This window comes from Oryctolagus cuniculus, chromosome 8 (genome assembly GCF_051225735.1).
Source record: "Oryctolagus cuniculus isolate XC-2025 breed Fujian yellow rabbit chromosome 8, ASM5122573v1, whole genome shotgun sequence".
Lineage (NCBI taxonomy): Eukaryota > Metazoa > Chordata > Mammalia > Lagomorpha > Leporidae > Oryctolagus > Oryctolagus cuniculus.
The window spans coordinates 15,005,247-15,017,700 of NC_142874.1; the positions used below are offsets into that span (position 1 = coordinate 15,005,247).

A 12,454-nucleotide genomic window follows, 5' to 3' on the forward strand; every position below is an offset into this window, starting at 1 on the left:
TCTGCACAGGCAGGAAGCTGGGATCAGGTACCTGAGCCAAGATGGGACCCAGATACTCTGATGTGAGATGCAGGTGTCTTAACCTGTGTCTTGAGTGTTAGGCCAAATATCTGCCCTTCACAATTGTTTTCAAAGCTCTTGGAGAAGGAGAGTTTAGTGAGAGAAGTGAACACTCTTCATCAGGTTTTAGCTGTAGAAGTGTTAGGCAGAATCCTCCTCTAGGCCACCACAGTCCAATGGGCAATGTTCCCTACAATTACCTGTTAAAGTGCCCTAACATGATTTCTCATTGCTCTTTTTTTTTAAACATAGCATTCCATTTTTTATTTAATAAATATAAATTTACAAAGTATAAGTTTTGAATTCTTGCAGCTTTTCCCCCCATAACCTCCCTCCCACCCACAACCATCTCATCTCCCACTCCCTCTCTCATCCTATTCTTCATCAGGATTCATTTTCAATTATCTTTATATACAGAAGATCAGCTTAGTACATACTAAATAAAGATTTCAACAGACTGCACCCACACAACCACACAAGATATAGAGTGCTGTTCAACTAGTAGTTTTATCGTTAATTCTCATAGTACAACACATTAAGGACAGAGGTCCTACATGGGGAGCAGGTGCACAGTGGCTCCCATAGTTGATTTAACAATTGACACTCTTATTTATGATGTCAATAATCACCCGAGGCTCTTGTCATGAGCTGCCAAGGCTATGGAAGCCTTTTGAGTTCACAAACTCTAATCTTATTTAGACGAGGCCATAATCAAAGTGGAAGTTCTCTCCTCCCTTCAGAGAAAGGTACCTCCTTCTCTGATGGCCCGTTCTTTCCACTGGGATCTCACTCACAGAGATCTTTCCCTCAGGTCATTTTTGGCACAGTGTCTTGGCTTTCCATTCCTGCGAAACTCTCATGGGCCTTTTAGCCAGATCTGAATGCCTTAAGGGCTGATTCTGAGGCCAGAGTGCTGTTTAGGGCATTTGCCATTCTGTCTCATTGCTCTTTTCTATGCTGAGATTAAGATGCCAGAGAGCAGATGCTGATGGGTATCATGAAGAATCATGGGAAGGGGTCAGGCTCTGGAATGAGATGAACCTGGGTTCAAATCCAGGCTTGACCACTGATAAACCATGTGATGTTTCATAAGTTTTTTATCTCCCTGAGGCTTAGTTTTATAACCCCAAAGCAAAAATAAAAATATATCCCTTGCCTAGCTGTTATGATAATTACTTGAGATAAGGTACACGAAATCTCTACATATGGAAACCAGGTTTTTTTTCCCTGGGCAAATTCATGATTTGGAGAGAGCAGTCTTCTGCCTTTTTTTACAAGCCCTATGAAAAACTAAAACACAATTAAATAGGTTTGTAAGACCATGTAACCAGCTTAATTTACATAAAAACTAGAAACATTTTCCACATAGTTGGGTAGTGAAAAATCTGGCCAAACCAAAAGAAAATCAAGTAGAGGATAGAGACTTTTTGTTTCTCTTCCCAAAATAAGGAAATGGAGACAGAATCCTGTCTGTCTTGATGATACTTGGTAATTCAAGGATAATGAGATGTCCATTTTGTCTTTACCTCCAGTTTGATATATTTTTGTGGAAATGGATTCAGGTTGGTTTTAGAATTTTTGTCAAAGATAAGCAATTCATTTTTCCTGCAAGCTCATAGAATCAGGTAATTTTAAAACAGAAAACTCAGAAGTGAGATGAGAGGGTTATTCTGGGACAAATTAGTGATAGGATAGAACAACTGGTAGTAATCACAATGTACGTGCAGTGATGAGGACAATAGTCAGCATTACTGAAGAAGTTACTGTTCAACAGGGAATGTGTTAAGCACATTTCGTACATGTCCTACTTTATGGCCAATACAAATGTTCATCCTGTTTTAATATCCATTTCAAAGACAGGGAAACCAAAGCGCTGTGGTCTCCACTAACAAGTCATCATCGAGCGTCTGTGAGATGTGCCATTATAAGCCATCTATGAATGTTGTCTGTTGGGGTAATGCGGATTTGCTCATTGTTTCTACAATAACAAATTATTTTGCCAACCCACATTCCTGGAATATTCCTATAGATTAGGTTTTTTTCAATCTTGACACTATTGACATTTGGACTTTCTCGTGTGTTGTTGGATGTTCAGTGGCATCACTGGCCTTCACCCACTAGAGGCCAGTAGCACCCTTTATGTGTAACAATGGAAACTCTCCTTATATACTGCCAAATGTCTGCTGGGGGACAAATTGGCCCCTGGTGGAGAACCTCTGCTTAGGGTCTTTAGAAAAGCTTCTTATTTTGTCACAAAAATAATTACATACAGTTGAATGATAGAAACGTATTGCTCAGGTACTGACCCTCTAAAAATTGTGAGCAGCATCACGTTCAGGAACATCAGTCAATCCCAATGACAATGCCCTCTCCCGTGCTTGAAAAGTAACTCCTTGCCTCTGAAGGTAGTTTTCCATTGGCAGTATTTCATTTGAAGCTCATTAACACATGTATGTTGATGCTGAGTCAGGAACTATCATCTATTGCAAACATGGTCTACCAGTTTTCCATCATTGCTGCAACAAATTACCACAAACTTGGATGGCTTAAACAATAGAGTTTTTTTTTTTTTTATCTTACAGTTCTGGAAACTCAAAATATGAAGCCAAGGTATAGGCAGGGCTATGGTCTCTGAAGACTTCAGGCCAGGACCCTTTCTTGTGTCTTCCTAGTTTCTTGTGGTTGCTGGTAGTCCTTGGTATTCCTTGGCTTGTGAGCACATCACTTCAGTAGCTACCTCTGTAATAAAATGGTATTCTTCTGTGTCTATGGATGTCCACCGAGTTTCCCTCTTCAAAAAAGACACCAGTAATTAAATTAGGTGCATCTATAGCCCTTTGGTTATCTTTAAAATATTTATTTATTTGACAGGCAGACAAGTCAGCAGCCTAAAGTTGCATCCAAGTCTTCCACATGAGTAACAGGGGCCCAACTACTTAGGCCATCTTCCATTGCCTTCCCGAGCTTATTAGCATGAAGCTGGATCAGAAGCAGAGCAGCCAGGGTTTGAACCTGTACCTCAGTATGAGATGCTTGTGTCATAATCTGCGGCCTACCCCACTGTGCCAGAATGCAGACCCCTACTCATTTTTTTTAAAGATTTATCTTTACATATTTGACAGGCAGAATTATAGAGAAGGAGAGAGGAAGAGACAGAAAGAGAAAGAGATCTTCCATCTACTGGTTCACTCCCCTGTTAACAGGAGACTGGGCTAGGCCAAAACTAGGAGCCCAGGTACATCCATAACTTGATGACATTTGCAAAGACTCTACTTCCAAAGAAGGTAACATTTACATGATCAGAGATTAGGACTTCAACATATCTGGGGACACAGTTCTGTCTGTTACACTGCATAAATATTAAGGGGTTCTGGGAGACAAAGTGGAAGTTGTGTGGTTTTACCTTCCTGGCTTCTCTGTTGTCTGTCCTCCTCCTTTTTTGTCTCTGGCAAGGGCACTTGTCGCTCCCCCACTCGCGGAGGAATGACACCGGACCCTGCGCTGTTCTCTTTGCCCGGCCCTTCCCGGGTTTGCTGCTGGCCCCTCACTCGCGGAGGAATGATGCCGTCTCGGGTTAGCTGCCGCCCCCCCCCCCCCACCTCCGCGGAGGGGCGGCACCCCCACCGCTTTCCCTGCTTCTGCGGAGGAGTGGCACACCGCTGGCTGGCTCTCTCAGGGGCTGCTCAGATGTTCCTCAGATGTTCCTGGTGCATGTTGTCTCTCTCTTCCTTTATAGTCCTCTTCCACCAATCCCAACTCTGCTGCCCACACGCCGAGCACGCTGCTCTCCTCCAGTCAGGAGCAGGATCAGCTCCTGCAGCTTATCAGTCAAATTGGCGAGGCAGCTGTGTAGAAGTTGTTTGCTGTCTCTCAGCGCCATATTGTGGGAGAGCAGATGCATAGAATTAGTCTTAGTAGTTCCAGTAATCTAGTTGTCTCTGTTGCTCCCCACAGGCACTTGGCACTGGATTGAGGGTCCACCTAGATAATCCAGGATAATCTTCTCATACCAAGGTCATTAATTTAAGTACTTATGTAAAGATCACTTTATTTTTCCAAATTAGGTAACATTCATGGCATTGGGGTATGGACGTATCTTTCTGAAGGCCAGCATTTAGGCCATCACATAGATGATTGAATTTAAAACAGAATAGACTTTGACTTGTCTGCAATGGATTTGGTGTAGTCCTGTCTGAAGTGGAGTAGATCAAATTACCCACCAAGGTTATTTCTGATTGATTTAATTTAAGGATTCTGTGAGCATGTCAGAGTTTTGGTTTTCAAGACCTTGGTTAAACAGGAAGAGATAACTGTAGGCAAATCTATCATGAGTAAATCATACACCAGGGACACTATTTTCAATAGATTTAAATTCATAAACATTTTGTATTCAGTACTTCAAAAAGGTCCTGGAGAGATGAATTAAAAGATAATTTTGGTGCAAAATGTTTAAATTCATATATACTTTTTCAAAATCCATGCATACTTTTTCCATAGCACACATTTTTCATGAACATTTTCCTGTGCATTTTCCATGATCCTTGAGTATATTCATACTCAACTTTGGAATAAGCAATTTTTTTAACATTTAGAAATCTATTAAATGATGTAAATTTTGAAATGGATCAAGTTAAAGCCTGAATTGGTATTTACTTAGCATTAATCTTCCCAAATCATTTGTGCTATATAAGTCAGATTTGGATGGTTAGTTTTAAAAGATATAGGGCCAAAAACAACCCATAATATATGACATATTACCACAGAATATAGAATATATAAAGGATCCTTGTTCTAAATTTATTAAATGACGTGAATTTTGATATTTCTATTAAACATTAAATTATTAAATGTTGAAGATGGGCCAAGTTAAAGCCTGAGCTGGTGTTTTTTGACATTAATCTTCCCAAATCATTTGCTGCTTCTTGTGGCACCGAGAGCTGCAGGCTTTTGAATTGTGTGGTCTAAGTACTGGGAGAGTCTTAACAAACCTCCACACCTTCTTTGGTCTGTTTGGCTTGTGGAGGCAGTGAGGTCCCAGCATGTTGGAAAAGAAGTAGGAGCTGGCTGTTAACGCCGAAGGAAAACCCTCCCTGGCTGTCTGGCCAGCTTACCAGTGCAGGAAAGGAGGCAGAGCGTGAGGGTGCTGCTGACCACCGCAGCTGGGCTATTTCTCAAGGAGGGAAGAAGAGCAAATGAGGCCAGCATCAGGTTTCATACCCAAGGCTGTGTCTGAGATCCTGAAGGCCCAGTAGGCACGTGGGAGGATGGAATCTCAAACTCAGCAGTCAGGGAACTGCGTATTCTCAAAAATCTTCTGTCTGTACCTCCCAGCAGGTGTATTTATGATTGAGTACGTGCTGAAGAGAGATTACCTAACAAATGTTTTAACGCTACTAAACCACTACAGGAGAAAACATTTGAAAGCACTGTGGAGAGATGAAGCAGAAAATTCAACACTCCACTTCTTAGTTCTTAGAAGCTGCAATAACAACATACCATAGACTGGGTGGCTTATGAACAATAGAACAACTTTTTTTTTTTTTTCTCACATTCTGGAGGCCGGGATGTACAAGATCAAGGTGCTAACTGATTCAGCATGGTTTAGCACAATTTTCTTGCTCTGTCCTCATATGGTAGAAAGGGTATGGGTCTCTTTGGGACCTCTTTTATCAGAACACTAATCCCAATCATGAAGACAGAGCTGCTTCAAATCACAGCCTCAAAGTCCAGCCTCTTAATACAGCCACACTGGGCTTTAGGATTGTAATACATGAGTTTTTGTGGGGACAGAAACACTCAGAATTACACTTTGTATTGACATATTAGCCCCTTTCTTCTGTACATTACTGAAATCCACTGTCTTGGGGGTACCTGGAGGCTTTACTATTCACTAAATTTTGACTTATGAGTATTTTCATATACATATATATTTGTCATGATTTTTAAACTCAATGACATTCAATTGATTTAACAATAAGCTGTGATATCACACAAAGCAAGTATGCTATCTTCACAAGGAAACCGACGCTTAGAGAAGTTAGACTACCTGTATGACACCACACAGCTAATGAATGCTTAGAACATGGCTCTTCTGCCAGTGGTTAGTACAGTGGACGTCTCATCATAAGGTACTGTTCCCCTGAAAATGGGAGAGCCTGTCTGAGGACATGATGCAATCAGAATTATCTTTGGAAAATGGGATTTGTGGTGGGGGCCATTTGACAGTATTCTCTCAGACAGAGGAGCTACCTCATTCTAGCAGAAATGAAGAGGTTTTTTTTTTTTTAATTTTTACTAGCTGGGATTTTTTTTTCTAAATATAGAGGATTACAGCATTTCTTCATGAATTAAGGCTTGAAAGTCATAGGGAAAGTTGATTACATTTATTTTACAGATGAAAAAACACAGGCTTAGAGATGTTACGTAGTTCACAGTGGAGTCTGGACTTTGCCTGTAGCTTCTGGAGAGAAATTTGTATCATAACTATCTGGAGTGTTTTTATTTGAGAATGTGGCTGGCCATGACTGATAATCTTCAGATGATGAGAGCAGACCACACCAGAAAGCTCAGCCATGTGATTTTAGAATTGGGTCTTTGAATCATGTGGTATCAGTTAACCTGGAGGCTGAATCTCAACTATAGAGGCAGTCAGTCAATCCATCACGCTTACCTAATAGGACCACAATAACAGCTCTGCACACGGGGAGACCTGGGTCAGCTTCTCTGGTTGGCAGCACTGCATGTGTGGTTATCACCCACGAGTGCCGAGAAGGCAGTATGTGCTAGGGGCATGTGGAATCCTCTGTTCCCCTGCATTACAATTGGTCATCACCAGGTGTGTAACAGCCTTCCTGATTACTGTGGGCCTTTCTCGTGAATTAGCAAGCACAAGGGTAGCTTTGGGAAACTACTGACTTTTAAGTTGGTGCAGAAGTCAGAGAAATCTTGTATGAATTTTCCCTTTTTACTTTGTAGCTGGACTGTAACTCCTTGCGGTGGGTGTCAGAAATGATCATGCACTCAAACTATAGTTTGGCTAACTCCACGTTAGTAACCAGAACCAAAGCCTGAAATGGAACCCAAATGATTGTAACACAGGTGACACACACGTGCGCATACAATACTACAATACTTTTTTTTTTTATTTACAAAATAGTGTTAATCAATCACCATAGTGCGTCCTACCAGGAATATCCAAACCAGTGTAGAAATTGCTGAAACAAACTTCAGTAGAAACGACAGTAACCAGAGCATCTGGAAAGTGGGGTGTAGTGGGAGGTAATAGGAAGGAGTCAGTCTGCTGGGGCACAAAGTAGCAGAACCCAGTGAGAACTAGTTCCTAGTTTTTGGCTTTGGCTTGACACAACCCCAGCTATTGCAGCCATTTGGGGAGTGAACCAGTGGATGGAAGATCAATCTCTGTCCCTCCTCTCTCTGTAACTGCCTTTCAAATAAATAAATCTTTTTAAAAATCACTTTTAACTTTTTAAATTACTTTAAAGTTTAATCATACTTTCTATAATGCAAGTATATCGTAAATAAGTGTATTTCACATTTTATTTGATTTGCATATTAAGCTATATGTTCATCCTCATAGGCTGGCTTTAACCAATAATACAATCAGCTAATGATAACAGAAAGTAGATGATCATATTGTCAATTCAGTGGAAAAAGCAGTGGTGTAGATTGCAAATCTCAGGCTTCAGTTGAAATTCTTGTTTGTTTCATCCATGACCATTTGATAGCCAGGCCAAATTTCCTTTACCTGAACATCTGCATGGGTCATTTTCACCCAAGAGAAGCAAGATATTATGACACTCCCTTTGCAATTTGTACTTTTTTAGGCAAGCCAAGACAGTGATTCTCAAGTTAAAAACATTTAGAATCAGATCACATGATAAAGTTGACAGCAAAACTCATTAAAGGAAGAGAGAGATTCTAATACCACTTCAGTAGGGGAAAAAACCTATGTGCACTTAATCTGTTCCACTGATTATGTAAATTTTCCAACAGTTATTTTAAAAGTTTCTTTCATTTTTAAGGTTAGAGATCAGATACTTGAAAAAGCAAATTGATAATTTATTTATTTTCTACAACAATTTATTAGGAGCAAATAAACAAATTGATAGTTTATTAAGTTGTCCTAGAGACTTAAATTTCTTTGAAATCTTACAACCATGCAAAGATGTGCATTTGGAATCATGGGATCTGCGTGCCAAACTACTTCTGGATATTCAGTTTTGCAAAAAGTTAAAGCCAGAGAGATGGTTTTCATATCAAATGGTTTCATAAGAGCTGAGTTGGTTCCAAAGAGGACCTCTGTTCTCGGCAGTAGTATCAGGCCTATGTTATCTGCTTTGCGACTTGTAATTGCTGATATGTAGCTCACAATTAGTACACAAGGCCTTAATATAAGTGATATAATTGATTTTCAGAAAAATCATTTTTTATTCACTGACCTCCTTTGAAGAACTGGAATTTTTACCATTCCAAATACTCTGAATTAGAACTAAGCAACTATATTTTACTCACAATTGTGTTAACATGTAAGGAAATACTTTTATGATTTTTTTGGAGTCTGAACAACTCAGAAACTGAACTCCCTTACTAGATCTACATACTTGATTTTCTTACAAAAATAACTTGTTATTATGCAATATTAATATGAAAAAAGGCAGTCTATGACAGTAAACTAATAAGTGGAATAACCCCTGTTTCATCATGAGCTACAGTGAAACATTTTTCACTGTAAAATTATTCTTCTTACCTGAACAAAAAAGAAATTATTTTTAGTTTATAGTCGTCCAAAAAAGACACAGGTTGAAACACAAAGTCTGGGTAGTAAAAATGTATTAGAAAGATGCTACAAAAACCAGCAATTGTATAGGGAACATTTTTATGAAAGCAATTTCAGAAAATAAGTGAACACATTTATCTCTAAAAGTCTTTTCTTGCTTTTTTTTTTTTTGGGGGGGGGCAGGCAGAGTTAGACAGTGAGAGAAAGACAGAAAGTTCTTCTTTCTGTTGGTTCACCCCCCCCACCCCCAAATGGCTGCTATGGCCAGCGCACCGCAGCGATCCGAAGCCAGGAGCCAGGTGCCTCCTCCTGGTCTCCCATGCGGGTGCAGGGCCCAAGCACTTGGGCCATCCTCCACTGCACTCCCAGGCCACAGCAGAGAGCTGGACCGGAAGAGGAGCAACTGGGACAGAATCCAGCTCCCCAACTGAACCCGGGGTGCCGGCGCCGCAGGTGGAGGATTAGCCTAGTGAGCCACAGTGCTGGCCAAAAATATAAAGTCTTCTCTCTGTCTCTCTCTCTCACTGTCTAACTCTGCCTGTCAAAAAAATATATAGTCTACTTTGATATATTTGTGATACTCTACAATGCCCAATGAATTGCTAGACATTTACTTCATTTATGCACTTACTGTTGTAAAAAAGTACTCAATTTGAAAATTTAAAAGTATTTCTTGAACTTTTATAAGTGAAAGAAAAACAAAGAATCTCTTTATGTTAATGTAGCATGAAATCGCTGTATCTGTTTATTTTGTAACATCATGAGCATTTTTAAAAGAAAAAATATAATCAGAATATTTAAGTTACCTCTGTTTCGGCCAGTCACAAAACTTCCAGTGAAAAAGTTCACTTTGTATATCCTACCCATGTATGTAGACAATAGCAGAGAAGGCTGTGGTGGAGCCAGACACCCAGAACCTCATTTCTAGGGGACAGCAATCTACAGCCAATGGACTAAATTTGGCCTGGGGCCTGTTTTTGCATAGCGCTAAGAATGCTTTCTGTTTCTTTAAAGGGTTGTTAATAAAATAAACCACCAACAAAAGAATACACAACAAAGAATGGTCTCTAAAGCCTAAGATACTTATGATGTGGCCCTGTACTGAACAAGTTTGCAAACCATTTCTACCAGTGTTTTACAGAATTCGGAGTGGAGCTACAAACCAAGATAATGTTTGTTTATTCCCACCATGAAGATATATTTTAAATCTCTATAAATCCTATCTGGTTGCTTAATAATTTAGACTAACAGTGACATTGAAATCTGTCTTCCATTATCACCTTTCTTGCCATTTCAGGTTTCAAAAAACTTCAGCACTGTTTTGGGGGCTGAAACTACCTTTATTTTATAAGTAGTTGGAAAAATTAACAAGTACAGGGGAAAAAAATTAGTCCACTAAAGAGAAGCGGGAAATCAAGCTCCACCTTTAAGATTGGCAACTTCTCTGTGAGGGAACCTGGACCCAGTGAAGAGAAAAAGCACTGTGAATTAGAGCCAGAGCCTGCAGGCCAGGTGAGAGAGATTATAGCACCTTCCACAGTTTCTAATTGCCTCAGGTGTGAAAACAAAGTCCTATTGACTTAGCTCATCTCTGGAAACAGGTACTGATATAGGTAGAAAACAAGTGATGTGGTTATCTTTTACCAGAGATAAAGTGGGAATTTCTAAAATGAAACTTCAATCTCAATTTTTTTCAAACACTACTTTTTTTTTTTTTTTCACAAGCCAATACACATTCTGAAGGGTTGGCAAATATCGGTATTATGCAATCCAATTATACCAAAACCACATTTAGCCTGGGGTAGATATATTTATTTTTGGTAACATACATTAAGTGGCACTAATTACACAGGAACCATAAGGTAACAAACCTGAAACCACAGAGCTGTAACTGCCACAGCCGCATGGACTTGGGTCTTGCTGGTTGAGTCCCCACTCCCCCCCCCCCTTTTTTTTTAAACAAACTGGATACCCAGAGGTACACCAATGAGATCTGCTAAGGAGCAAAGCGCCACAGTGGTAACACATCAGAGTACCCTGCAGCTGCCAGGTGGGATGCTGGTTTTAAAGTAGTTCCAACCTGATTCACAAGAGACACCTGCTTTCCCTTTCAAGAAAGAAGCAAGAAGTGATGAAATTCACAGCACCTGCTGTGTCAGGCAGGGTTAGGGTACAGGACAGTGGGGGTGGTGGTGGTGGTGGCCGCCGAGTTGGATGTCATTGACCATGGTTGACTAATAAACGTTGTAGCAAGGTGACTTCTGGTTTGCAGTCTTTGGTAAACTACTGATAAATGAAAAAAAAAAAAAAAAAACACGCCAATAAGCAGACAGGAAGCCCAGCGAACACGCCACTCGCACCGAGCCGCAAGGTTTCACAGGACCAGGCAGCCCCACCTCTTCTTGCCGCGTCTGGCGTGCAGAGCAGCCCTCGTGGCCATCTCAAACACCTCCCTCACGCCCTCTTTGGTCTTCGCCGAACACTCCAGGTAGCCGAAGGCGCCAATCCTGCTGGCCACGTCCCTGCCTGCCTCAGGCCGCACGGGCTCCTGCTTCCAGGCCGCCAGCGCCCGCCTGGTGCCCGCGTCGTTCCGCAGGTCCTTCTTGTTCCCCACCAGGACGAGGGGCACGCCGGGGCAGAAGTGCCGGACCTCCGGGGCCCACTTGGCCGGCACGTTCTCCAGGCTGTCCGGGCTGCTGATGGCGAAGCACAGGAGCACGACGTCGGTGTCCGGGTAGGACAGCGGCCGCAGGCGGTCGTGCTCCTCCTGGCCGGCCGTGTCCCACAGCGCCAGCTCCACCCGCCGGCCGTCCACCTCCACGTCGGCCACGTAGTTCTCGAACACCGTGGGCACGTACTCCTCCGGGAAGTGGTCGCGGCTGAACACCACCAGCAGGCTCGTCTTGCCGCAGGCGCCGGCTCCCACCACCACCAGCTTCTTCCGGAGGGCGGCCATGGCGGAGGGAGGCGCCGCGCCCGCCGCAGGCCCAGCCCGGGCGCCAGTCCGGGGCGTCGCGGAGGCTGACGAGGGAACGGACGTGCGCGAGCCGCTCGGGAGCCCTGCAGCTCCGGGAGCGGGAGACGCGGCGCGCTTTCCCTTCTCCCCGCCAAGTGGGGCAGTGTGAGGACGGCGCGGAATGGCCGTGTGGAGACGGCGCGGTGCCGGTGTGTACAACGGCAGGAATGACCGGAAGCTGTGTGTGGACCTCGTATTTATAACAACGACAGTGGCGGCATGGAGACTGCATGCTAATGGCTCTGTGGAGACGGCGCGGTGCTGGTTTTCACAACAGTAGGAATGACCGGAAGCTGTGTGTGGACCTAAAATGGCGGCCTGGACACATGGCGTTTTCCTTTTTCCCCGCCAACTCGGGGCAGCGTGAGGACGGCACAGGTAGTGGCCGTGTGGAAACGGCACAGTGCTGGTTTGTACAACGGCAGTAGTGACCGGAAGCTGTGTGTGGACCTAAAATGGCGGCTTGCACACATGCTGCCTTCTCTTTTCCCTGTCAAGTGAGGGCAGTGTGAGGACGGCGCGGAATGGCCGTGTGGAAACGGCGCGGTGCGGTGTGTACAACCGCAGGAATGACCGGAAGC

The 12,454-nt window shown here is 42.8% G+C and overlaps 1 protein-coding gene across 2 annotated transcripts; it reads right to left on the bottom strand.

Annotated features, from left to right (window-relative positions):
* Positions 1-10,141: 10,141 nt before the first annotated feature.
* Positions 10,142-12,075, bottom strand: LOC100346856 (transforming protein RhoA). 2 transcript variants are annotated; one of them, XM_008252895.5, is made up of 2 exons: positions 11,254-12,075; positions 10,142-11,143 (listed from the first exon to the last, which is right to left on the bottom strand). In XM_008252895.5, exons 1-2 carry the CDS (start codon positions 11,811-11,813, stop codon positions 11,092-11,094), a joined length of 612 nt encoding a protein of 203 aa, XP_008251117.4. In that variant the 5' UTR covers positions 11,814-12,075; the 3' UTR covers positions 10,142-11,091. The 2 variants fall into 2 exon arrangements, with proteins under 2 accessions (XP_008251117.4, XP_089158104.1); XM_089301978.1 differs by lacking the exon at positions 10,142-11,143 and having other exon boundaries at positions 11,203-12,074.
* Positions 12,076-12,454: the final 379 nt, after the last annotated feature.